The 24,711-nt window shown below is 40.4% G+C and overlaps 3 protein-coding genes across 4 annotated transcripts in view; 1 reads left to right on the top strand and 2 right to left on the bottom strand.

The window, feature by feature from the left end:
* The window catches only part of ralgds (ral guanine nucleotide dissociation stimulator), a 72,798-nt gene extending 64,537 nt beyond the window's left edge, over nt 1–8,261 (bottom strand). Inside the window, exon 1 of the mRNA XM_028577527.1 lies at nt 7,601–8,261. Coding sequence (XP_028433328.1) covers nt 7,601–7,621 — 21 coding nt within the window. The 5' untranslated portion in view covers nt 7,622–8,261. The remainder of the gene's footprint in view (nt 1–7,600) is intronic.
* A 1,001-nt stretch (nt 8,262–9,262) lies between these two features.
* Nucleotides 9,263–14,579, top strand: ptgesl (prostaglandin E synthase 2-like). 2 transcript variants are annotated; one of them, XM_028577967.1, is made up of 8 exons: nt 9,263–9,587; nt 10,578–10,766; nt 11,176–11,231; nt 11,761–11,913; nt 12,065–12,265; nt 12,423–12,540; nt 13,286–13,462; nt 13,498–14,579. In XM_028577967.1, exons 1-7 carry the CDS (start codon nt 9,300–9,302, stop codon nt 13,415–13,417), a joined length of 1,137 nt encoding a protein of 378 aa, XP_028433768.1. In that variant the 5' UTR covers nt 9,263–9,299; the 3' UTR covers nt 13,418–13,462; nt 13,498–14,579. The 2 variants fall into 2 exon arrangements, with proteins under 2 accessions (XP_028433768.1, XP_028433767.1); XM_028577966.1 differs by having other exon boundaries at nt 13,286–14,579.
* Nucleotides 14,580–15,473: 894 nt separating this feature from the next.
* gle1 (GLE1 RNA export mediator) lies at nt 15,474–24,496 on the bottom strand. Its single transcript, XM_028577670.1, has 15 exons — nt 24,247–24,496; nt 23,177–23,419; nt 22,614–22,772; nt 21,305–21,453; nt 21,139–21,199; nt 20,708–20,965; nt 20,372–20,594; nt 19,779–19,891; nt 19,140–19,352; nt 18,252–18,442; nt 18,028–18,157; nt 17,817–17,921; nt 17,097–17,179; nt 16,927–16,990; nt 15,474–16,556 (listed from the first exon to the last, which is right to left on the bottom strand). The coding sequence occupies exons 1-15, from the start codon at nt 24,343–24,345 to the stop codon at nt 16,488–16,490; spliced, it is 2,160 nt and encodes a 719-aa protein (XP_028433471.1). The 5' UTR covers nt 24,346–24,496; the 3' UTR covers nt 15,474–16,487.
* Nucleotides 24,497–24,711: the final 215 nt, after the last annotated feature.

The following is a 24,711-nucleotide window of genomic DNA, read 5'->3' as shown; positions in this document are numbered from 1 at the left end:
AACCTGCAGGTTTGTTTCCTGTGGACAGAGACAGGACACTATATTTGTTTCCCCACTATGGCCACGTCAAGACCCGCCCTTCAATAACATTCACACACTACTATTGGCCAGGCGTCCATGCTTACATGTACAGGTCCTATCCCCTGACCAATCCCCTAACCCTAACCTTAACCACTCGAGGTGAAATGCCTAACCCCGACCAATCGAGCTGCTTCGTAGGGCGGGTCTTGGCGTGGCCATAGTGGGATTCGTAATTTTGCAGGGAGGACGGGCGGTGCAGGTACACAAGAGTTCAGTTCATCATCTGCAGCACGTGAGTGCAAACTGTAAGCCATGAGCACTGCTCTCAGTGTGATCTGGTCTGCTTCAATGCTGCTTCAACAAGATGATGAGGTGTTACAGTTTAGGTGTCCACAAGGTGTGACAACACGCAACAGGTGACTAATTATAACGGGATGTAAAAAGTTTAACACAATAATCTGGATGCAGCACATACAGGGAATCAATCTGTTGAACCGTGCAGCTCTGTGTTTGCTGAGCTCAGATTTTATCTTAATTTTTTAATTCATTTATACTTTTTATTGATCCCCAGTAGGGAAATTTTACACAATTTACACTCCCAACCCAACCCCCTACGGACTAAGCTACTGCCACCCCCCATCTTGTGTTTTTGTCACCACAGCTGAAAAACTAATTGAATTAATTAAATATGAGCCTGCCGATTATAGTCTACTACTAATCATTTATTCCATAAAATGTCAGAAAATAGCACAAAAATGTTTTCCAAACTCAAAAGTTCACATCTTCAAAGGGCTTATTTTACTCAGTTTAATATCATGGAATTCTAAGAAAACCAGCAAATGCTCCCATTTAAGAGGCAGAAACAGGAGGTTTTACCATTTAATTATCAACGATCAAAAAGCTAAAGATGACTTTTCGTTCCATAGTCTAATCGATTACTTGTTTCAGCTCTAAAAAGGTTCCTACTCACATGTTCAATATTATATCAGGCTGTTACGCCTTTAAAAAGTAGGTAAAGGATCAAAATGGTGACAAATGTATTAATACATCTGTGTTTAATCGTAACCCTAAAGCTAATGTTGAGCTGCATATTTGCTAGAGGGAAAGAGCAAAAAAAAAGAAAAGAAAATGAAAAAATGTAACATTAATTTGGTGTAACATTTTTATTTGTTAACAGCAGGATGAACCTTGAAATATTTCCAGTCACACGCTGCCATTTAGTCACAAAAATCAAAGGTTTTTGTAAATAGGGAAATGAGGAAATGTGCTTCCTTTACGTTTAAAAAAATGCTTAGAAAGTCAAAAATTACCACTGAATTTTAAAACGGATATGATTTTCAAGATTGTGCTGATATATTCGTGCTAAATATATGCGATAATGTTGATATCAGTCCCAAGACCAACATTTTATTGTAAAGCCATTATTGCCTGATACTGACAAGATGGCTGATATATTGTGAACCCTAAAATCAGAATGTGCTCTGCAGGCAGGCTGCTTTAATCCATGTTTTATTCAAGTGTATTCAGGGAAAATCACATAGAATCCTAGCCTGGAAATCCAGACCCAAATCCGAAAGATTAATAGTCTGGCTATCACCAGACCAAACTCAATCTTTTAAGATTGAACATCAGTCTGGGGAATCTGCTCTGTATTTTCTACTGCACGAGAGGCGTGATCAACGGGCATAGTTCAGATGACTCTGTACGCCATTGGATAGTCCTTCAACCAATCAGACTAACGGTCTGGGTGACGTAGCCGCTATGTTGAATGTAAACAAAAATCTGCTTAGTCGCTTCTCTATCGTCATCGTGTTAAACCCGCCAATAGCACGGCAGGTGGATAAGCCAGTTTGTGATTGGTCCCCGCAAAATTGTAACGGAAGCAGGATAGATAAACGTACAGGTTTCCAGCCTGAGCTGCAGGGAGAAATCAAATCGCCGGCAGATCGGGCTGGGTTTTAAAAGATTAAGGGTCTGGCAATGAGTAATGAAAATGGCCCAACTCGAGGGGCGGCACCAAGCATGCATTTGAAACCGTGCGTTCATGGACATGAAAACAGAACAGTGAAAACGTCACCATTCACGTAACTTCCTGTGGGAATCAGAGGTGGGAAACTCGGGCTGGATTTTGCTAACCGAGTTCCCCAATTGGTGACACGTTGTTGACAACTGACGTTTGATGGAGGCGACTTTGGTTCACTGAACATATTTTAATGACAATAAGTTTTATTGTGGACAAACGCCTCTGCCAATAAACATACACAGACATAATATGTTTCAAATTATTCATAAATAGGCCTAAAAAAAAAAAAAAACACATTATCTGTGTCTTTTCCCGTTGGTTGTCCTGCAGATAACACAAACAAACACCTGTCCATGTGCCTTTTGGATGCTCGTATAAGAAAACAGCAAAGAATCTTCGGTTATTGTGGCCTCCATGTTTTCACACACCTGATGCTCTAGGCTACGGCCAACCGTTGGTGGCAGTCATGCAAAAAGTTGTTATGCAAAAACACCAATATAACAGAAGAAGAAGAACACGCATCCCGACCATTGACATATATATAATGGACCAATAGACCCCGTTGCTCTGGACGGAGACCAGTGAAGGCTATTAGAAGCACTTTTCCGGTGATCTCTTGCTTTACTGCGCCGCCTCCAACAGACAGAGACAACGTAAATGTGACGTGAGCAACGTGTCTGAAAGTTGTAAGTCTTCTGGTAGCTGTGCCAAGAGAAATCTCAATCATTCCCAATCTTACAGAGACGGAGAGCGTAGGTATATGTAAGGAGATAACATAAGCACAGGCTAATTATTGCTAACTAACATGCTAGTTAATATTAGTAATTAAACCTGAACAGCTAATGTAAGTCGAAACTGCCTGCGAGCTTCTCCTGTACTATACGGTAATTCCTCTACTGTGCGACAGTAAGTCACTTGGTTATGACCCAATCGTTAGCTTATTTTTACAAAAACGTCTGCTACGGAGCCATAACGTGAGGTATAAGGTAATTGAGCCTTTTATACATTGTTGTGTTTCTTTAAAAATAAACAACGGACAAATAGAGTCTTTAAACACTTCAGATGTAAAGTTATTGGCTGTCAAAGTGGCGCCAAAATGTATGCTAGTCAGTGAAATGCTAACGGGAGGTGATCTCTTTGTAGCGTCAAAATGGCGCCATAGGAGGTTCGAGTTCTGAAGCGAAGCTTACCCCCTTGATCCCGACCATGTGAACATGGGATGTGAACGCAACCAGTCGGAAAAACAACGTAACCACGGGGGCGGTCCCTGTTATTCCGAGGTGGCATGAACGCGCCAAAATTCTCACTGCACGCAATTGGATAACACTACGACCAATCACAACAATACACGGGGTGACGTATCCATACGTTTAGCTACCAGCGGAGCTAACTGGTAGATTAAACTCTTGCCGTATTCGGTCGGCAAAACAGCAAAAACATCCTTCTTGCAAAGGAACGATTCGAGCGGCGTCTTCTGTTCCTCTTTTAGATAAAAATCCGTAGCCATCATGGCAATGTTCACTAATGACTTTGACGTCGCAGCGCTGTTGTCATCTGTTTAGCTCGCCTCTGGCCCGCATATATCAGATACACCGATGTGATTGGTGCAGCTCGGCAACATGGGCATAGTTAATGAGCATCATTACTCGATGCCAGAGTGACTCGCTGAGCAAATTCAAATTGTGCTCTCGCGAGAACTCTGGATTTCCACGGTAACAGAATCAATGGTTTAGACCAGATTTTCAATTTTTTTGTATCATCCTGAACAGGAAAAAACACTTCAAAAAATGAAAGAAATAGATATAAAAAGTCTGAATGTGCAGCAGCCAGACTTTATGTTTCTAGCCTGCAGAGTCTCTGGATGGAAAACTTTCACTTGACTCAGCATGAACACGCCTGTAACTGATTACAGTGTCCACACACACACACACACACACACACACACACACACAGCTAAGGATGAACGGAATAAGCAAAACAGTCTGACGGGAAAATACTAAGCAACAAGTCGAAATATTACACCGCTCCTGCATTTTGCAACACTGTTCATACAATCCTCCACAGTACAAAAATGCTTTTGACAAGATATTTCAAGGACAGGCCGTTCCTCCATGAACACATAACTAATGCTTCTGAAAAAAAGAAGAAGAAGAAAAAAAAGGCCCTCGGGACTAAAAGCTGAGAAAATGTCTGACTCTTGTCACATTCCATCAGACAAAGAAGTCAGATATGCTTGGAGTGAAGTCAAGCTTCAAGAACAGAGTGGTTTCTGGAGTGCCGTACAGAAAATGGGAGCAACAGAAAAGCTCACGGGTTTATCTCCAAATCCTAAAATATAGGAGGAAAGAAAAGGCAAATACATGTTTCAAAAGAGGATAAACATCAATAATACCAGCGAGAGGAAACAGGATTTGGGTGGAGGGGGAGAAAAGAAGTATAAGAAAAGGTTGTTTACAGTGAAATCCAGAGCTGGGGTGTGTGTGTGTGTCTGTGTGTGTGTGTGTGTGTGTGTGTGTGTGTGTGTGTGTGTGTGTGTGTGTGTGTGTGTGTGTGTGTGTGTGTGTGTGTGTTCAAACAGAGGCAGTGGGAAGCCTCACATCCTGAAGCTTGACATCTCACAGTGAAAGCTCAGTGGTGACCTGTGATACTGAATCATCATGTTTACTTGTGTTGGAATAAACCTTCCAGCATGACAAATGTTGGTCTCCAAGAAAAAATATTAAAAGTTTTGTTTTAAAACTACATTGTGAAATGTTGCCTTTAAATGATTTAACTTTGATATTATAGATATATAGAATGACTAAAACACTTGGAGAGCACAGACCTCCACCAAGGCCATGCACTATCTCACAATGTAAACGCAGTGTGAGGGCTTCAAGCCCGGGACACACAGGGCCGAAAATCGGCCATTGGACAGTCTGGCGAGGTCGGTGACTCGAATCTGTTCGGTGTGTCCCGTGCTGTCGTCAGTCTGGGGGGCTGTCGGCGTTCATTTTGGCCGACCTGACATGTTCGGTTGCCGGCGTGGCAGTCAGGACTCACCCGGAAATGGCGACTGATCATTTCGACTGGCTTTTCTGCCGAGGGTCGGCCGTCTGGTTGGTGTGTACCGGGACCTCATATTTCCGTATATTCCTACACTACATGAATGCAGCACAAATGCCCTATTTCGCTATGTTAGGGCTCCTGCACACTGCCTGCGTGGCGTGAGCGTGGTGTTTCTATTGCGTGTCAGTTGAGTGGCGGCTGTGTGGCGTTTTCTGTGTCTTTACACACCAGAAACGTGTCTGACGCGGCACTGCTGCTGCTGCTGCTAGCCTTGTCTGTACACATGTATGTTTCCCATAAACATACTGTAAATATATACTGATTTTATTATTATTACAGCAAAGAGAAAATAGGCTACAGAATATTTGGTTCTGTATTGACAGGTGCAATATATGAAAATCGATAATTATTATTATTTGTTTTTATTACATTTATATCTGCGTTTATGTCAAAACCTAGAGCCTATCAAACATCAACATGTCATTTATTAATATGTATTTGTGTCAAAATGACGTTGTTCGTATTCATATTCTATTTTGCATATTCTACAAGTACATTTACAGAACAATCACGTGTCTATTAAGCTTTAGTTAAAAACTAACAATTGAAGTTTTTGTTTGACACATAAAGAATTTGGCCTTGCAGCGGAACACAGGTCATTGCTTTGAACATCAGTTTGATTATTTTACATGAACTTGCCATACTGTGATACATGTTAGAGAAATTAGGCAAATAAAATCCCAGAGAATATCCCAGCATGCACTGGGCAAGATGCATAGTACACCAACACAAACACATTGACACCAACAGGAACTCCAGATATTCCAGTTCACTTAACCCGGCAGGTCTTTTAGATACAGTGGGGGAGCAAACTCCCCCATCAATAAATCAATACTAAACAATCAACAGTAATAGATTAATTTCCTGTTTAGTGACTGATGGATTAATTGAATACGATCCCCAATCCTCAACACAAGAATCATCTTCTTTAATCTAAAAGTACCTCCTCACATCCCTGATGTATTATAGATGGTCAGCTTTTGTTTATGGACATTGATGCTGCTGTGCTGCATTGATGCTCCCCCCACCCCCACAGTGCTTAGACAGAGGAGGTTATGACCTCCACTGAGTGGAAGATTACTTCCTCGAGAGCTTCCGGTCTGCAGCTGATAATGACACTAAGGCTGACCAGTCTGAACGCAAGAGGACACCAGTTTTTTTGTAGAAAACAACCAATTCATTGTTGGAAATGTTGGAAAATAAAAACAAATGCTCTTGTTTCCAGAGCCCAAAGTGCCATCTCTCACAGTAATTGCGTATTGTTGTCTGAATAAGAGTTGCAAACCCCAAAGCGAGTCAGTTTATAATGATACCATATGGAAAAAGCTGCAACTTCTCACACTGTAGAAAATGTCAATTCAATGGTTTTCAGCACTAGATTTCACACCCTTTCTGGCCTATGCTAATGTATTATTTGATACCACAATGCATGCCTTTACATATTTGTTCACACTGAGTACTACTTACACTTTACTTTCCAGTGAATATACTATATTGTTTTTTATACTTATTTTAGGGTTGTAACTAACAAATATTTCCATTGTCAATAAATCACTTAGTCCTCAAAATGTCATCAATTGACAGAAAATGATTTGACCAACAAACGTGAGGATGTACATTTTCCAATATGTTCTTAAATATTTGAGACAAATAGAGATAATGAGATACCAGCTTATCAAAGATAATGATGAAAGAATTGCGACATGAAGCCCTAATCTTATCCCTAATCTTAGTTATCCCTAATCTTACCTCTAATCGTTTCAAATTTCACTAATTCTGTTGCGCAGATTAATTTCTAATTTAACTAACCTTTTTTGGTCTCTCTTTTGGAAAGTGCTGCTGTTAACACCCACATTTAAACTCAGGATTAAATTGTTTGTTTTACACAAATGCCAAGCACTAGTGCTGACACATAGGAAAGTGATTGACAAAAAAAAAAATCATATTGAATGAGGGTTCAATAGGATTTTCCTGGGGGTCCCCAGACCCCACTTTGGGAACCACTGGACTGAACAATTAAAATGATTGGCAGTTGCAGCCTTTTATTGATACAAGACAATAAAAAAAACTAATGTATTATACTATTATACTGTGTGATACTCCTACAAATAAAAAAACCCACTACAATGCCAAACTCCATAGGATCATTTCTGAAAAACAAATAGCAGCTGTAGAGAGTGGGAGAGAGAGGTTGAATTAAGCAGGGCAGAGAGAGAGAGAGAGAGGGGGGGGAGAGGGAGAGAGAGAGAGAGCTGGGAGGAAGGTTATGATGGGAAATGTTAAGAGGTATTGATCACCTGCAGAATTAGGCTACTGCACAAATCCACGGTTTTATCAAATGCAAGCTGTGAAAGGAGCTCTAATCAACGCCATAAATACCGAATATGCAAATAAGCTCAGGTGTGCATTTAAAATATGAACCCAGTGACCTCACAGATCATCTCTTACCTGTTTTTCCAGCATGATCATTCTCTCGGTATCATGACCTTCATGGAGTCTGTGTACATGCGAGTTCAGGTTCACCGTTAGGCACACTCTTCCTCTGCCAGCATCTTGTTCTTCACGGAGATGGAATAAACGAGAAATAAAAAATAATAATGATGGATTTGAGCTAACTAGCTCTAACGCTGGGAGGCTAGTAGATAGCTACGGTGCTTTTATCCTTGAGATAAATGTCCTCATTGGCTCCAGCATGTCTCGACATCCATATAAAAAGAAATGATGGAGTGTTTATTCACGGAGGAAAACACCACATCGGTCAGTAAACGGGGAGAGGGAAAAAAAACAACCAACGACCATCTGAGGGATGGCTAACGTTAGCGTGCTAGCCAGCTAAACCTCAGCGATTATCAGAATTTTATTTGTCTCCTCCTGCCTTCAACCATCGCTGCTCCGCTCCCTTCCAGTCAAAAGAATCCAACGGAAGAGTCTCCTCTATCATCGGTTCGCACGACTAAATGCGTGCCGTAGCTCGACGACGACATCCCAGTGAGGAGTGGTCGGTCCCGGGGAAGATGTGGCTGATTTGACCAGTGTAACACTGATGCTTAAATGGATGCTGCTGAGGGGGATCTCAATCTCCGCTTTTACTAAGGCAAGACGCTGCCTGCCTGCCTGCTGCTGCTGCTGCTGCTGCTTCTACGGTCGGAGAGAGAAGAGCATCTCAGAACAACGATGCTCCTGAACGCACCACACGACGCGCAGGCGAAACACCCCAATATAATACCCAAAATACATACTTTTAATTATGAAAAAAAAAAAATAATAATAATAAATATATTTTAATTAAAATAAAAACTAAATATATAAACTTAAATGGGAAAAGTAAATACTTTTAATTAGTAAAAAAAACTAACATACATACAACAATTAGGCTAAACGTATTTAATTAAATAATAAATAAAGGAAAATAATAATAAAAAATACATGTTTAATTAATTATAAAATAAATAGAAAATACATATTTTATATTTTTACTATTTTAAAACAGCTGAATTGGATTATATTTATTGATAGATTAATGTACGTCTCACTTCACTGTTGCAGCTGGTAAAGGTGGAGCTAATTTTAAATACTTTATACACTGCTGAGTAGCTCAATTTATAATATTATAACATGTTTTATTTGTTGATAATATTTTGTAATAATATTCGGAATCTGCAATGTAACTAGTAACTAAATGTATCAAATAAATGTAGCGAAGTAAAAAAGCACAATATTTTCCTCTAAAATCTATTATAAAGTAATATAAAATGGAATTACTGCAGTAAAAGTAGGCTTCCTCAAAATTAGTACAGTACTTGAGTATATGTACAAAGCTACTTTCCACCACTGCAAAAAAAAACGTCCACTTCTAGTTTTTTGTCACCACTGAGCCATCTCCATGACAACGGAGGTAGAGGTTCATCGTAAATTCAAGATCATGATTTAAGATAAGGTTATTGTCATTCCGGTTATAATATAAGTCCAGTTTAAGAAAATTAAATTAAATTTTTTTTGTAAGCAATAAAAAACAATATTAACCAAAGAAAAATAGCGAATAGTAGTAACATTTAAAAAGACACACAGCCTGACAGGCTCAACTCAGGGTAATTTAAAGCGTCTGCTCCCCTCGCGTTGCACTCTGGGACTTTTATGTAAAACCAACATGGCGGCCGCCTGCACCAGAACGCTCTGTAAGGTCGGCAGGAGTATTTTGGAGTCTCCAGCCGCCCGCCGGTCCGGTACCGTCTCCTACTTGGTGGGGAATGGGATCTCACGAGGGTCCAGGAGGGCGTACGGTACCGGTGGGTACCGCTCCGAGCTGGTGTCCTCTCTGCGGACAGGAGCAGGAGCCAGAGTGCTGGGCTGTGCCGTCCTGCTCGGTGGAGGTCTGGGTCTGTATCACACCGTGAAGTTCAGGGTCCAGCAGCTCCTGGCCGAGGAGGAGACCAAGGTGAGTCCGCTCAGCTGAGCCTGGAAGGCGGTCTCGCTGTCAGCCGGTGTCCCGTTGATCTCCCACTGGCAGTTTTCCATCGTTACCTAACTTCGTTATCTAATTACTTACTTGGTCTAATGACAATATAATACGTCTTACGTGCAGTTTAGTGTCACACATTATTTTCCAAAAACTTAGTGTCCCAAATGATGAGGGTCTTATTTGAGACAGGTTAAGGTTAGGGGTAGACAGGTTAAGGTTAGGGGTAGACAGGTTAAGGTTAGGGGTAGACAGGTTAAGGTTAGGGTTAGGGTAGCACCAGGCAGGCTCATACCAGTAATTAATTAAGGACAGTGTATGGGGAATTTGGGACACTAACCTGCACGTATACTATATAATACATCCACGAGCGTCATGTCTGCAGACAGGGTCACCTAATCGAAGTACATTTACACTAAGCATTTGCATTTTATGCTTCTACTCTACTGCATCTTTGACAGCTTTAATTACTAGTTAGCATTTTGTTCAAGTACTGTACTTAAGTAAAATATTGAGGTACTTGTACATTACTTCATGTTATGTTATTAATTCAATGAAACTTTATGCTTCTACCCCACTACAATTCTGTAGGCAGATAGTGTACCTTTTTACTGCACTACATTCATTTTTACAGCTTTAGTTACTTTACAGAATCAGAATATAAAAAGTCAATTTATAAATGATGATGTCTTACGGATAAAGCTACCCAGCCTTATATAAAGTCATTAAAATTAGCTCCATGTTTACCAGCTGTAACAGTTAAGAGAGAAACACATGAATGCATAATTTTACCGTTAAAGAATATACTTTAACATTTAACAGATTTTATTCACAGTGCTCTGTGTGTTTCCCATTACTTTTGGTTCTAGTGTAAAACTGTAACACAAAAATATAAATATACAGACCAATAGTGGACATTAGAATCGACCTGTAATGGTCGATCCTCTCTCCTTTGCTGCCTGGATCCAGGTCTCGGGAGGAGGTCTGAAGTTGACCCTGTACCAGTACAAGACCTGCCCGTTCTGCAGCAAGGTGCGAGCGTTTCTGGACTACCACGGGCTGGCGTACGAGATCGTGGAGGTGAACCCGGTGATGAGGAAGGAGATCAAGTGGTCGGTGTACAGAAAAGTTCCCATACTGATGGTGGATGGCAATGTGGTAAGACTGCTAAAATGTTTCCAAAACACTGGAGTCTCTTCATCTCAGATAAAGGGTTACTATTAATTAATAGGTTAATATTGCTGACACTTCTACTGCCAGAATATTTCTTTAAAGTAACCTCACACTCACAGAAAGGAACTCTCCTTTCTACCACAAAACCAACATGTAGTTAAAGGAACAAAGAAATAAGTAAAAAAAAAAGTCCCAATAAGTCGGCGTGTTCCTTTTTAAAACTGGAGTAAAAAAAAATGCACCAGAGAGCTGCTTCAAGCTTTTTACAGCCTGACAAGTTTTTTATTTATTTTTATTCAGAAATCCAACTGGTTATTTACTTTTTCCATGAATGTACAATTATTCTAAAAGAAACCATCCATGTCCTTTTTGTCTTTTCTATCTTTTGTTGCAGCAACTGAACGACTCGTCTGTCATCATCAGCTCCCTCAAGACTTATTTAATCAACAAGTAAGCTGTAGCTTTTCTTGTGTGATATGAAAATGTTTTTTTTTCTCAATAATTATTACTATTAAAACCTTGTTAAGAGTTTAACTGAAATGTGTTTTCCTTTTTTTTAAAAAACATCCCAGGTATACTGGATCCACAGACTTTACTGTTAAAGTCATTTTATTCATCTTTTAACCTAAAATACAATACAAATACAATTTTTTTTGTCACGCGTGATAATCAACTGAATATCTTTTGGGCTGTTGGTCGGACAAAACGAGACATTTGAAGACGTCTCCTTGGACTGCGGGAAATTATAATGTAATTATAAATGAAGGCGATAAATCTCGACAATAATCAGCAGATGAATCAATAATTAAAACAATTGTTACTTTTTTAAATTGCCCAGGCAATTAAAACCCAAACTATCATGCATGTATATACAACACTAGAGGTAAGGGAGAAAATAAACTCTAGATTTCTGTAATTTGGGTGCATTGACCCTTTTTTTTTTTAAATTATTTTTAAATGTGAACCATTTCTCATCAAGGGAGAGAAGCATGTCTGAGATCCTTCACTGCTACCCTGAGATGAAGTCCGTGAACGAACGTGGGAAGGAGGTGACTGAGTACAGCAACAAGTACTGGGTGATGCTGGGTGAGGCTGAGATCACGGAAATATACCCCGAGAAGGGAATGCAGAAGTAAGTCTGTGTAGCACAACTCATAAAAGGTGATTCTGAATTATTCCGCAAATATGTAACCGTTTAGTCCACATTTCAAAAAGTACAGTTTATATAAATGACATTAAAGTCTTATTGCGACTACGATGTAACGTGTACTCTCTGTTGTCAGAGAGGAGATGAAGTGGCGTCAGTGGGCCGATGATTGGCTCGTGCATCTCATATCTCCCAACGTGTACCGGACTACCGGCGAGGCCCTGGCATCCTTTGACTACATTGTGCGTGAGGGCAAGTTTGGTACTTTCGAAGGTTTCTTTGCCAAATATGTCGGCGCTGCGGCCATGTTTCTCATCGCCAAAAGGCTGAAAAGTCGGTAAGTTGAAGTCATGCGCTAACAATGAGTTTAGTTTGTCTGGGAGACAGATGCAGTTGTGGGAAATGTTTCTTCTTGTAGTTTTAGTAAACTTGTAGTTTATTTTATTTTGGATGTCAAAGTAGTGTTTGTTTTTCCTTTTGGTCGGACACAACAGACACAACCTGCAGGACGACGTCCGGCAGGATCTCTACAAGGCCGTCAACGACTGGGTGGCAGCCGTCGGCAAGAAGAGGAAGTTCATGGGTGGAGATCAGCCCAACCTGGCAGACCTGGTGAGAAAACACACCTCTCTCACTTCCTCTCTCATTCTTAACCCTTGTGTGGTCACCGGGTCAAATTGGACCCGTTTTCTAAGTGTCTATATCTTTTTTTTTTTTTTTTTTTTAACCTAATTTTGATTACCCAAAAAAAACATGGTTTCATACGACGCGCTTCACAAGTACAACAAAAGATCGGATCTCTACTTTCATTGAATTTTTGGTGTTTAATAAAACAAATGAGATCTATTGACCATGAATTCCAAAAAAAACTAAAACTAGTAATAAGTTGGTGTTAGTGGTGTTTATACACGGAAGTGAAAAGACGTTAAACATCCAAAAAAAGCGCCAGAAACATTGGAAAAAAGCGCCACAAGTGTCGAAAAAAGACAAACATCAGGAAAAAGGGAAAAATTTCAGTTTTGGCCCGGGAGGACAATGCATGGGCTAACGGAAGACAACACAAGGATTAATGTACTTTATATTTTTCTTCTTGATCACAAATAACCTTTCCTCAAATTTGTTACCATAGTTACTTTTGGTAAGGCAAGGCAGCTTTACTTATATAACACATTTTAGCAACAAGGCTATTCAAAGTGCTTTATATAAAAAAAAAAAAAAAAAATGTAAAAACATGCAAGAGCACAACAGCTTAAATAGAATAAAACCAGCATGAAATGCAAGAATAAAAGTTGCAGTGTATGTTCATAATAAACATCACAACCCTTACGTTTTATTTTTTGGGGTCATCTTTCTGCAGGCGGTGTTTGGCGTCCTCCGAGTGATGGAGGGTCTGCAGGCGTTTGACGACATGATGGATAACACCAAGGTCAAACACTGGTACCGCCGGATGGAGAGGGCGTCTCTTAATCACGAGGGCCGACAGGACTGAAGCTGACCTGGAGTCGGAGAGGAGAGGAGAGGAGAGGAGAGGAGAAGACAGGAGAAGACAGGAGAGGACAGGAGAGGACGCCACACAGAGAGCTTCCAGCCTCAGAAAGACTGAACAGTAAACAGCCAAGACACCCAGTCGGGGACCGGCGGCAGGAAGCAACAAGTCCTGCAAAAATCGTAGAACGGTTTGAGAACGGTCACCACTGCACTGATTGATTTGGTTTTCTTTCTTCCTGATAAAAACACATGCGTTTCATTTATGAAGGTAAAGAGATCACACATATGAAAATACTGTCTGCAGGTGGCTAATTTGACCATTTAATAACCAAGCTGCTTAAATCTGCTGTTCATTTTAGGGCCTTTTACTGACCTCTACTGGTAAACTGTGGGAACTGAAACAATTCAAACACGACATTTCATTTAACACGGTAAAGTCACATTTTCAGAATACAAACAAATAATTCGGGCATATCTTTGATGCAGCAATTCTAAAAATGTCCTGCACATAGGTTTGCTTAATTTTTCATTATGGGTTGGTGAAAATATGGTGTATAGTCCCTTTAAGACTGCCTACATGTTTTCCATGCAGATCAGGAGTTCTACACATTTACATGCCTTTAATGGTGGCACAAAAATGTTCGATTTTTTAGTGACCACAAAAATTTCACTATGGGAACGGCTATTTCACACACTGCTGTATAATTCTTTATTTTTTTTTTATTAACATGGTTTATTTCAGTGGTTGTCAACCAAAGATGTTGTTCCTGCAAGGACTCCCAAGCTTATATTTATGAAAAATAAAACTGCTAACATCAGCTAAGTTTATCACTTAATTTGAAGGCAGACACATTCAGATCATCGCCGCTTTGTCTGGAATAAAAGTGGTTGTTTAGATCGTCTTCGAGGTTCAGTAGTTTGTGTAAACTTGTTCCAGGTACCGTAAGATCTCTTAATTTATTTCATGTGATTATTTCTCTGGAACTGAGATCAGTAAGCTCTTCTGCTGGTGTTCTCTTTAGGGTGAAATGTAAGAACTGGTAAGCTGCCAGTTTGATTGTACTTAATATGCAAAACTGCAGATCAATTTCTTGACTTAATTGTATTAAAACCAACTCATGTGCATAGTTGTAAAAAGATGAAAATAAAAAAGGAAACCTGGAGTTGTGTTTTAATGAACTAACTAAACATTAACATATTAGAAGCTTGAACCAGACTCACTTTAAATGAACTAATTACTAAAAGATTACCAAGTGTCCAAACTAGGATTGCACAATATTGACAAAATGTGATATTGCAATATCGATTTTGAATATTACGATATTCATTTTGATATTTTTAAACATATGTAAAATCACAGAAAAACAAATCGTAACAATATTCATATATTCCTAAAAAAGTGCACAGTGAAACTTATATGGCTTCGTAGTGCGGCAGGACCACAGGTCTATCGTGAATGAAAAATATTCAATCTATCCGACTCTAAACTGCCTGCACCGTCTTTTATAAAGTTGCGGTAAGATTTGGTACCATTAGTCTAGTTCTGTTGTACTTTGTGCCACTCGCTACCAAGGCTTATTCGGCGTATTAACTGCAACAGTTTTTTTTTTTGGGATAGTATCATGCACTCATGATCGGGTACGTTTTGTTGTCTATTTCTTCATTTACACTGTCACTCTGTGGAAATATGCACACACGTCACGTGGTACGCTCCGTAGGGTATACTGTCTATGGTTTGTCATGTAGTGGACGCGTGCGCCTACATGCACTACTAACGTGCATGTGGCACGGTAACTGGCCAATGAAACCTGATCATTATAGCGTTTCAAGCGGCCTCTAAATCAAACAACTAAGCCACACAGCCAGCGGACGGCACGCAGCGCTCCATTAAATATTGCACTCTTATTGGGACACTTTTGATATAATATTGTGCAACGAGATATCGCGATAAGTCGACATATCATGCAGCCCTAGTCTAAACTGGCTGAAAGTGGTTTATTTTTTTCTAACCTTCTGAAAAGATTTATGAAGGGTCAAAAAAAAAATACCCACAAGACTTTCAGTGAACTGAGGTTTCATTTCAGACATTTGGTTTATAGATGAAGATTACAAATCATTCTGCTAATACACCTGTATAATAATCTAAATTATAAATCAGACCTCTCCTCCACATCAATGACCTTCATTTTACTTTAAAGTGCTGTCATTCTAAGATTTGTTTCAACATGACAATTAAATCCTTTGTTTGAGAAAATATTGACTAATGCACTTCAGCAGTTAAACCTCATTTATACACATTTGTAATCTTGAGAACTTCATTTACAATGATTCAACGACAGCTCATCAGACCACACGTCTCTGCTCCACATGGTGGATTTTTAAAACAAATAAATAGCAAAAAAAGTTCAAATCATTCAACACAATTTTGATTTGAACAGGGACTGTTGAAATAAAAACAAACAGTGACCAAATTTAGAGAGTAATAAACTAACAGTAAAAACAGCTGCAACACTGGAGAACTCTTTCATTTAAGAGGATTCAGCCTCAACATTTACATGGCAACATAATTACCGCCTTAAAGACAAAACCTGGCTTTTTTTTGCTGGACTCGTTGTTGCAAACTTATCAAGTATATTCTGAAGCCATAAGAAGTAGAAAACCATTTGAACAGATGTTGGTGTAGAAGGAATCGAGAGATGTATACTGTATATAATATCTTTCCGTTAGCCGTTCAAAACCTCTTCCAAAGCTGTTGAATTATTTTGGAATATATTGCATCTAGAAAATGTAGTTGAGCAAGGCCTCCACTGTGTCCTTGTCCATCAAATGAAGCAGACACAAATTTCATTAGCCTAAGACGCTGCGTTACTTCTAAGAACAACCATCTTCCTTCAGTAGCAGCTTAGACTTTTCCTCCCTGTGATTACTGACTGAAGTCTCCTTCCAGTTTCTCAGTATCCGACCACAGCCTCCTCTCTGCCTCATTCGGTCCTAAATGGCGTCCTGCAACAACATCCAACAGAGCAGCAGCGGCTCCTCCTCCTCCTCCTCCTCCTCCATCATCATCATCATCAGGAGCCCCAGAACATGGAGCTCAGCTGGCCTTTGGGTGGACGGATCTGTCGGCTCTGCAGCGAGGTCTACGCGTGGGATGCAAAGTTCAGTTCAGTTTATTCAGAAGAAAGAAACCAGGATTGAGATCACAAAAACAATAATATATATAGTCTTATCTTTCTTATTCTACCTCGTTCATTATTGCGTACTCTATTTAATTCAATAACACGTTCTGCGTGTGCAGCACGGAGGGGGCTACAACTGCATTTAAATGCGTAATTCTGTATTATGACAAAGCTAAACCTTATATACATCATTAAATCTCCACACACACACAAAAAAAAAAAAAAGATGAAAGATGTCCCTGATTATAAAGCGAATTAAAGAGTGCAGCTTGAGTTAATTCAAGGTTAAAAAAACAAAAACGCAAAGAGTCATTAGCAGGGGGTAACGTACCTCTAGAAACTGTTTGAGTCTGATGACTGAGCCCATCTGTCCACTTTCGGTCACCGCTTCAATTCTGGAGACACCAACATTCAACACATGAGACTGGAGGAAATCAAACTGGAAACGTATTTTGTGAGAAACTCTGCGTGCTTTACATCTTTAAAAAGGAGAGTGTGTACCTGGGGAAGTATTCCTCTTTAAGAAGCAGGATGAGTTTCCAGAACTGGATCTGATACTGCTTCATCAAAGCATTACCACAAACCTGAAGGACACAGAACACAACACACACGTTTAGATTTTTAACCCACAGCTGCTTTCACCCACTAAGCTAATACACTGTATCGCATCACCAGCTTGTCCAACGGTCAGTAATAAGGCTTTACAACACAGTAACATGATACACGCTCAGTGGGGAAAGGAGCTCTGAAAAAAAAAACTGGCAAAATGTACCTGCATTGGTCACAACATATTAAACGCTTTCCTCAAGACGGATAAACTAAAAGACAAACATATACTAAACTTTATGACTGTCAGCAGCACCACACTCACTACTTTCCAACCAGAAACACACAGACAGACGTCTGTATCACATTAAAGGGATCATAATACAAAAGGGCCGTTAGATGGGCGGGAGTTGTTTTTCTCTTATTAAGTCGAGATGATGTAAATACAACACAGAACAAAATTAGTAAGTGGAAACAAATATAAATGCACTTCCAAAAAAAAAAATCCAAACCTTAGCCGTTGGACACCAGGGCAGCCCCTCATTTGCATATTCAAACGAGTATGGGCCGTATATTTTAACTGACTAACCTCTATGCTCTATTGGAATATGTTTGTATAGAAACAGCAATGTTGAGGACTGTATAAAATAAATAAAAAAAAGGAACAGGACTTACCTCAAGAAAGTCGAACAGCAGCGTTGCCGTGATGTCAGCCAGCGGCTCCATGTTGAGCATCTGAGCCAACCAGCGCCAGCCGTGGTTCAGACCGTGAGGAGCGGGCTGAAAACGCGTGAGAATCAAAAGGTTGACAGATGCAGACACGTAATAATGTTTTATAAAACGCAGTGCGGGGTGGGGGCCTGACAGGAAGGGAGACCGTTCTTACGCCCTGCTTGGAGCCGTAGGGCCACCTCAGCTGGATCACGGCAGCGTAGAGGCGGATCATCCCCGACATCCTCTTCAGGAAACTGTCCTGGCCTTCGACGCCGGAGTCGTCCACGCGGTAACCAAGAATCCTGGTGAATTATCGTCGGGATTAAATCAAAACACGACAACCGAGCAAAAAAAAAAAAAGGAAGGTGCGGCGACACATTTCCGCGTCTCTCTGACCTCTGGTATTCCTCCACAGGTGTGCCTTCCTTCATCGGAGGGTAATGTGGGACCGCGTACGGACACTTCTTGTGCAGGTGGGCGAGGATGAGCTCGCCCACTCGAGGGTGCAGCTCCCAGATGCCGGAGGCTACCACGGCGATGGGGAAAGCGGCTTCGTGGTGAGAGGCCACCTCCTCCTCTCCTTGTTTCTACAAAAGAAATAAAAAAAAAATCCAATCCCAAAAGAAGTCTTGTACTTTCATAGTGCTGGGTAGTTTGATGTACAATAATTTATCATCATGTATTAGTTGCAGGGTTTGTACGCATTTTAATCAATACTTTTCCATGACATTTTGGCAAATTTCCATGACTATGTGTTCCTGAAAATGTCAGTCGACATTATACAATAAGAATAAAAATCTGTGTTAAAGTTGTACCCTCAGAGGTTGAACTATAAAATGAATGATAATGTATGTGGTTCATAGTGGGATTCATAATATCGCTCCCCGAGTACAACGCTGAGGTTAAATAAACGTGAAAATACATTTATTAAATCACATATTATGCTGTGTTAAAAAAAAATTCCATGACTTTTCCAAAACTTTCTGGGTCTTTTTATGTTTCCAAAACCTTTCCAGGCCTGGAATTTGCATTTTTCAAATTCCATAACTTCTCCAGGTTTTTTCAAAACGTATAAACCCTGTAGCTGATTTATATTTTCTTCTCATAATCTGAAGCTGCAAAATAACTAAAGCTTTTCCAGAAGAATTTAGTGAAATAAAAAGTGCAGCTGCAAGGAGCTCTTTTCAATGACCATGTTTTGGGGTTGCATCGCACCTTTTTCCGTCTCTTCCCCACCCCACGCCCCCAATGTTTATCTGGGATAATACATCAAAATAGACTCACCACAAACTTCTCTGCCAGTTTGTAGCTGACAAAGTCCAGGCCCTGTGGATGCTGGGAGGTGGAGACCGACTTGCCCCCCGACACCACCGCCCGGCCAGACAGCAGCTTGTCGATCTTGTCGAAGATTTCTCGGAGCTGTGATCCGGAGTTGCTGGAGATCTGACTGACGGGGATGGACGCCGCTTTCTGGAGCTCCAGCTTCAGCTTCTTTGTCTTTAGAGCCCAGAGAAGAACTATTAAAAACGCAACTGTACACAGGTCTGCTCACAAGTTAAATGTTAAGTATCACCATTAGTGTGTCCCCCCCCCTATTTCCATATCAGAGTATCAAAGACGGATGTCTGTGTCAAATGTCTGCTCAGATTCATCATCTTGCTTTCTTTTTTATTATGTAGTTCTTAGGTATGTTTAAAATCATCTATTATAGCCTGTATTTTATTTAGGCAAAGTTCTTTTATGGCTGAATCCAAATATGAGTAAAAAGCCCTCCTCTAAACTGGTTCAAACAAAGCTGAATATGTATCATGCGGTTTTAATTGTCTGCTCTTTTCTTTTTTGAATTTGTTAAGCTTTACGCCGCATTTTGTGTGAAAGGGGCTACATAAATACGATATTATCATTATTGGAGTACAAACTCACCTGGACGTCTTTTGGCGAGTTGAGCTGTTCGTAGGACTGCGCACACTGAGCAGCCGCCTCCTGCAGCTGCCTGTACCATTTCAGCGTGCTGTCTTCAGCGCTGTTCTGCAGCCCTGTCGGAAGACAACAACGGCAAAATCTTAGTACTCACAGTGTTCTGTACACGTGGATTACAGATTAAGTAATTACAAATTCAACTACAGACTTTTCCTTAAAGTTGGCAATTCTTAAGATTTCAGTCCTGGTTGATTTAGAATTCATATTTGAGTGAAACCAGTGGAATGGGGTTGAGAGTTTAGCAGTCTGGAGTCTTGTTGATAAATGAGTTTCAAGTTTTCAGAACTGCGTGCTTAGTTCTATTTTTTGTGTGTATATAAAATGGAGAAAAACTAAAATACTAATTCATCAGTGGGCCATAAACTCAGTTACCATTGGGTTATCTTTGGCAATAGTGACATAACAATGCATTTATTGATGAAAATCTTAGAGATTACCACTTTAAAGCCGCATAGATAGATAGATAAAAATGGATCAGATAAATACGTGCAATGAGAAAGGAGCCATTAGCGTAGTGAAGAATCCAACTCTTTCACCTTTCCTCTTTGCCTTCTCTTTGGCCGACTCCGCTGCCTTCTTCTGCGCTTCCTGCTGCGCCTGCAGCTCTGCCTGCTTCCTGCGCTCCTCTTCGTCCTCCTGCTCCTTCTTCTTCTTCTCCTGAGCCTTGGCGACCTCCTCCTGCATCAGCCGGATCAGCGCCCTCATCTCGTGGAGGGCTCGCTCGGCCACGGTCATGTCCTCCACGCTGGGGAACTCGCCCTGGAAAGACAAAAGGAGCCCTTTAAAAAAACACAACGAATTTCCACCTCTCTCTCCAGACTTCTTCCCCCGTCAGCGTCGGAAAGGAGCCACGCATCAGGAGTCAAACTGACCTCTGCCGTCTTCCGCACCACCTCCGACAGCTGGGAGCACAGCTGGTTCCCGCGGGTGCAGCAGGAGCTGAGGATGGCCGGTGGGAGATCGGTTTTGGTCTGAGTGGACGGCTCCAGCAGCTGGTTGAGCTGCAGGATCTCCTCCTGGATGGTGTTGAGGTTACGCAGCCGCTCCCGGCCGTCCGCCTGCCGCTGGCGCTCGAGCTCCGCCTCCCGCAGGCGCTGCTGCTCCGCCTCCCTCAGACGCAGGTTGATGATCTGACGCCAAAAGAAGAAAATGTGTTTATAGTGTACAAAACCTAACGTTTTGAGTCTACAGCCACCCCCTAAGTCTGTGAAGTTGATAAAATACTCTGACTAGATCTAAAATTGATGCTTGATAAATACCACCAAACTTCGTGACATGCCTATGTGCTGTCCGATGATCATACCTTCATTCTGTGTCGCTGCTCTTCCTTCAGCTTCTCCTGACGCCCGATGCTCTCTTTGGTTCTGAGAAAGTGGGAAACAAGACCAATTTTGATGGCACATAAATAACATTTCGGCAATGTCAAAACAACATTTTTAAAGACTTGCATCAATGCCAACGGCTCTTACTCTCGGTCCATCATGTCCCTCATGCTCTGGTACTCCTGCCTCTGCTTCAGCTCCATGAACTCCTCAAAGCGTTTCAGCTGCTCAGACTCGGAGGTGGCCACCGCCGCCACCAACTTCTCCTGCATCTCCTGCCGCTGTTTGAGCGCCATCTGATCCGACAGATTTAAGACATCAGTCAGGTGAGACTGCAGAGCTTCCTTTCTACATGTCAGAGTTATCACACCTTTAGTAAACGAGGCAAATCCATATCTGGGCCGGTGGGATCAAAACATTCAAGAAATAGTCTTAAAATGGTCCTAAAACTTTGAGTAATGCCAACAAATGTGTAGCAAAAATGTTTTTACCAAAAGATAAACTGTTTTGGTTCACAAAATGAAACACGTGACTGAATCTGTCATCGGTTTTTCGATTAATCGTTGTGTCTGAATGTCACGTCTTCAAAACGTCCTGCTTTTTTCCAAAAAGTCCAAAAGACAAAAGTAATGCAGCTACATTGATATAAAACATATCAGAGCCAGAAAATGTTTAGCATTTTTACTTTTAACCATTAAATCAATAATCAAAATGTTTTAGTTTTCTGTCAATTGACTAATCAATTAACCCACTAATTGTTGTTTATGATCTATCTCCAAAATGAAGATATTCTGTCCAAAAATTAACATTGTTCTTATATAAACAGTGTTATGTATGTGCACACATATGGCCTTGTTTGAAACAATCTATTTAACATACATTGGCACTCATAAGTTTATAAACCCATGCTAAAGTTGACTAAAAAGAGAAGAAAAAAAAAATCATCTTTTGGAAATTGATCTTAATGCCTTAATTAAAAAGAAATGAGGAAAAAAATCCATCCTTTAAAGACACCAATTTTCTGTGTGAATGAATAATGTATCATATGTTCTTCCTTAAAATACAGGGGGCGTAAGTATACACACCCCTATGTTAAATTCCCTATGCATCCTGATAAAGTTCCCTTGGCCTTTGGAGTTAAAATAGCCCCACATACCCTTCACCATACCTAGAGATTGGCATGGTTTTATTTCAGTTAGCCTAATAGCTGGTTTGATTTGCATTGAGAGATGATCTTATAAATTTCCTTAGAAAATTGTTGTCCTTAAAAAGGTTGGATTTTTCCTAATTTTTTAATTAAGGTATTAAGATCAATTTCCAAAAGATGATTTTTTTTATTCCTCTTTTTAGTCAACTTTAGCATGGATTCATAAAGTTATGAGCACCACCGTAAAACAATTGTTTTGTTCTTGACTTGGGTATTCAAGAGGAATAAATAAGAATCATGGTGTCTGACCTTGGCCTTTTCTCGTTGTTCCACCTCAAACTTGATAATGCGGCCCGCCATCGCCATGGCCTTGGGCGACAGCAGGGAAATGCCAGGTAGTAATGCAGGACTGGAAACTTTGCTGACATCTCCCTCTGGATCTTCATCCTTCGCCTCATCGCTAACAGCCTGCAGCGCAGTAAGAAAAGGACAAGAGTGAGAAATTCAGACAGGTAGATGAATTCAGAGTTCAGAGAATCAGTCAAAAAAAATAACCTATTTCATAGGGAAGTAAGCACACAAAGTTGCAAACCCCAACTGATGTAAAAACTGATTTAATGACTTCCTGAAACTAATTACATAGTGCAACAACAACAAAAAGTTGAATATATTAAATACTGTATATTTTCTCTCTCAATTCATACATCAAAATACCACTAAGCTCCAAAAAATAAAAAAAATAAAGCCTTGGCAAATCCACACAAAAGTTATTCAAAAACTCTTCTTTTGATCAGAAAATGCAAGGTAGTTTGCTCTTTTTCCCCTCACATGCAAAAACAGAGAAAGGTCAGCATGTATTCAGGAAGACTTGCCTGCTCACGCTCAGTCTTTGAAGACGGGGCTGAAGAAAGTGTGGTGTGCATGGCGTTGAGGTCGGAGGTGGACCCTGTGAAGGACACCGAGGCGGAGATCTCCTCAGAGAGTCCGGGGCTGGAGTCTCCGGAGCTGGAGCCCAGAAAGCGAGACCTCCGCAGGGGCGAGGGGCCGAGGCGCTCCAGTATGATCCCAGAGGTTGAGGACAGGCTCAGGACCTCTTTGCATCCTGCCAAAATATGCTGCAAGAACACAAATAAATAAAACCTCAAGTGTACTGCATTCATGGGTGTTTTATGGTTCAAATGTAGATAAGGGATTTCATTTTTGTATTCAAGAGAGGATGACCTTCACTAAGCTCCAATGTTTTTATTATATCACAGAAGTTTCAACCTCACTGGTTTTGTTTTTTAACAAAAGTCAAATACAAATAAATATCTAGACACCACTAAAAGTGAAAAAAGTACACCTAAATAAAGTATTTTATTATTAGTATTTTGACAAAAAGAAACATGGCATGAGGCCTTTATGATTATGAAACACTGACCATTAGGCAGTGTTGGTGGTCAACATAAAGAGAACTGTAATAGAGTATAAAGTAGCTTGAAATTGAAATACTCCAATAAAGTACCACTATCTCAAAATTGGACAAGTAGAGTACTTGAGCAAATAGACTTAATTACATTGCGCCAGTTTGTATATGTAAGGCTGTATCTTGTGTTAAACTTGCCTTAAAAACGACCGATCAAATAAAATGTAGGTTAGTGTGCGGTGACGTATTAAATAACGTTGATTAAAAACAGTGCGTCCACCTGCTTCATATATTGGTCTTAATGGTAATTAAGCAAACTGTGGTAGCTAGTTAACTGCCCTCGGTACAGACCGTCGTGGTGGGGATAAGTCATAGATAAATAAACGGACACTTGAGCTGGCTACATAAATGAATTCGGTAAAGCCGGTTATCGGTTATCCAACTAGCTAAACAAGCAGGGACATTTTGGCCTGGCTAACGCTAGCTAGCTAGCTAGCTATCCATTAACGTTAGCTAGTATTAGTTAGTATAACTCACCTCGCCTCTTTCCGACCAGAAAGGGTCGTATGTGATATTTCCCTTCGGAGAGTTTTTTAAGGCCTGTAAAGTTCCCCATCTTAGATTGTCAACAGGCATCACAACAGGATAATAAACAAAACCACAAACTACTGCTAAATTTGTGAAGGTTTTGAATCGCCGGATGAGGTTACATAAATTATAATCCGACGAGAAACAGCCCGCCTACTGCCGACACGCTCTATGTTTCCGGCTTGGTCGTACACTTTATTATAATTATTCATATTTTGGCTCATGTAATAGTTATCCAACACGATCAAATCTAAGATATTTTATAACACGATTTATTTTACTATTGAGATTATTTCTGAGCCGTTGACTCAACCGGAAACACCACAGTATTAACGTTACAGTCCTTGTGGCGGACCGTCTTTTTAAATGTATTTGTTGTACTACTTAGTTTTAGAAACAGAGGATCTTTGCTTA

Source organism: Perca flavescens, chromosome 5 (assembly GCF_004354835.1).
Source record: "Perca flavescens isolate YP-PL-M2 chromosome 5, PFLA_1.0, whole genome shotgun sequence".
Lineage (NCBI taxonomy): Eukaryota > Metazoa > Chordata > Actinopteri > Perciformes > Percidae > Perca > Perca flavescens.
Note: the sequence above shows the minus strand (reverse complement) of the source record. Positions and strands in the feature narration are given on the sequence as shown.

What these genes read in the sequence shown, in the direction of transcription:
- ptgesl (XM_028577967.1), top strand. Translation starts at nt 9,300, where the DNA reads ATGGCGGCCGCCTGCACCAGAACGCTCTGTAAGGTCGGCAGGAGTATT. An exon ending in TGATGGTGGATGGCAATGTG is followed by an intron (nt 10,767 to 11,175) that starts GTAAGACTGCTA and finishes CTTTTGTTGCAG; the next exon opens with CAACTGAACGACTCGTCTGT. An exon ending in CCCGAGAAGGGAATGCAGAA is followed by an intron (nt 11,914 to 12,064) that starts GTAAGTCTGTGT and finishes CTCTGTTGTCAG; the next exon opens with AGAGGAGATGAAGTGGCGTC.
- gle1 (XM_028577670.1), bottom strand. Translation starts at nt 24,345, where the DNA reads ATGCCTGTTGACAATCTAAGATGGGGAACTTTACAGGCCTTAAAAAAC. An exon ending in CCTGTGGAGGAATACCAGAG is followed by an intron (nt 18,158 to 18,251) that starts GTCAGAGAGACG and finishes ATAATTCACCAG; the next exon opens with GATTCTTGGTTACCGCGTGG. An exon ending in TGCTGTTCGACTTTCTTGAG is followed by an intron (nt 17,180 to 17,816) that starts GTAAGTCCTGTT and finishes TGTGTCCTTCAG; the next exon opens with GTTTGTGGTAATGCTTTGAT.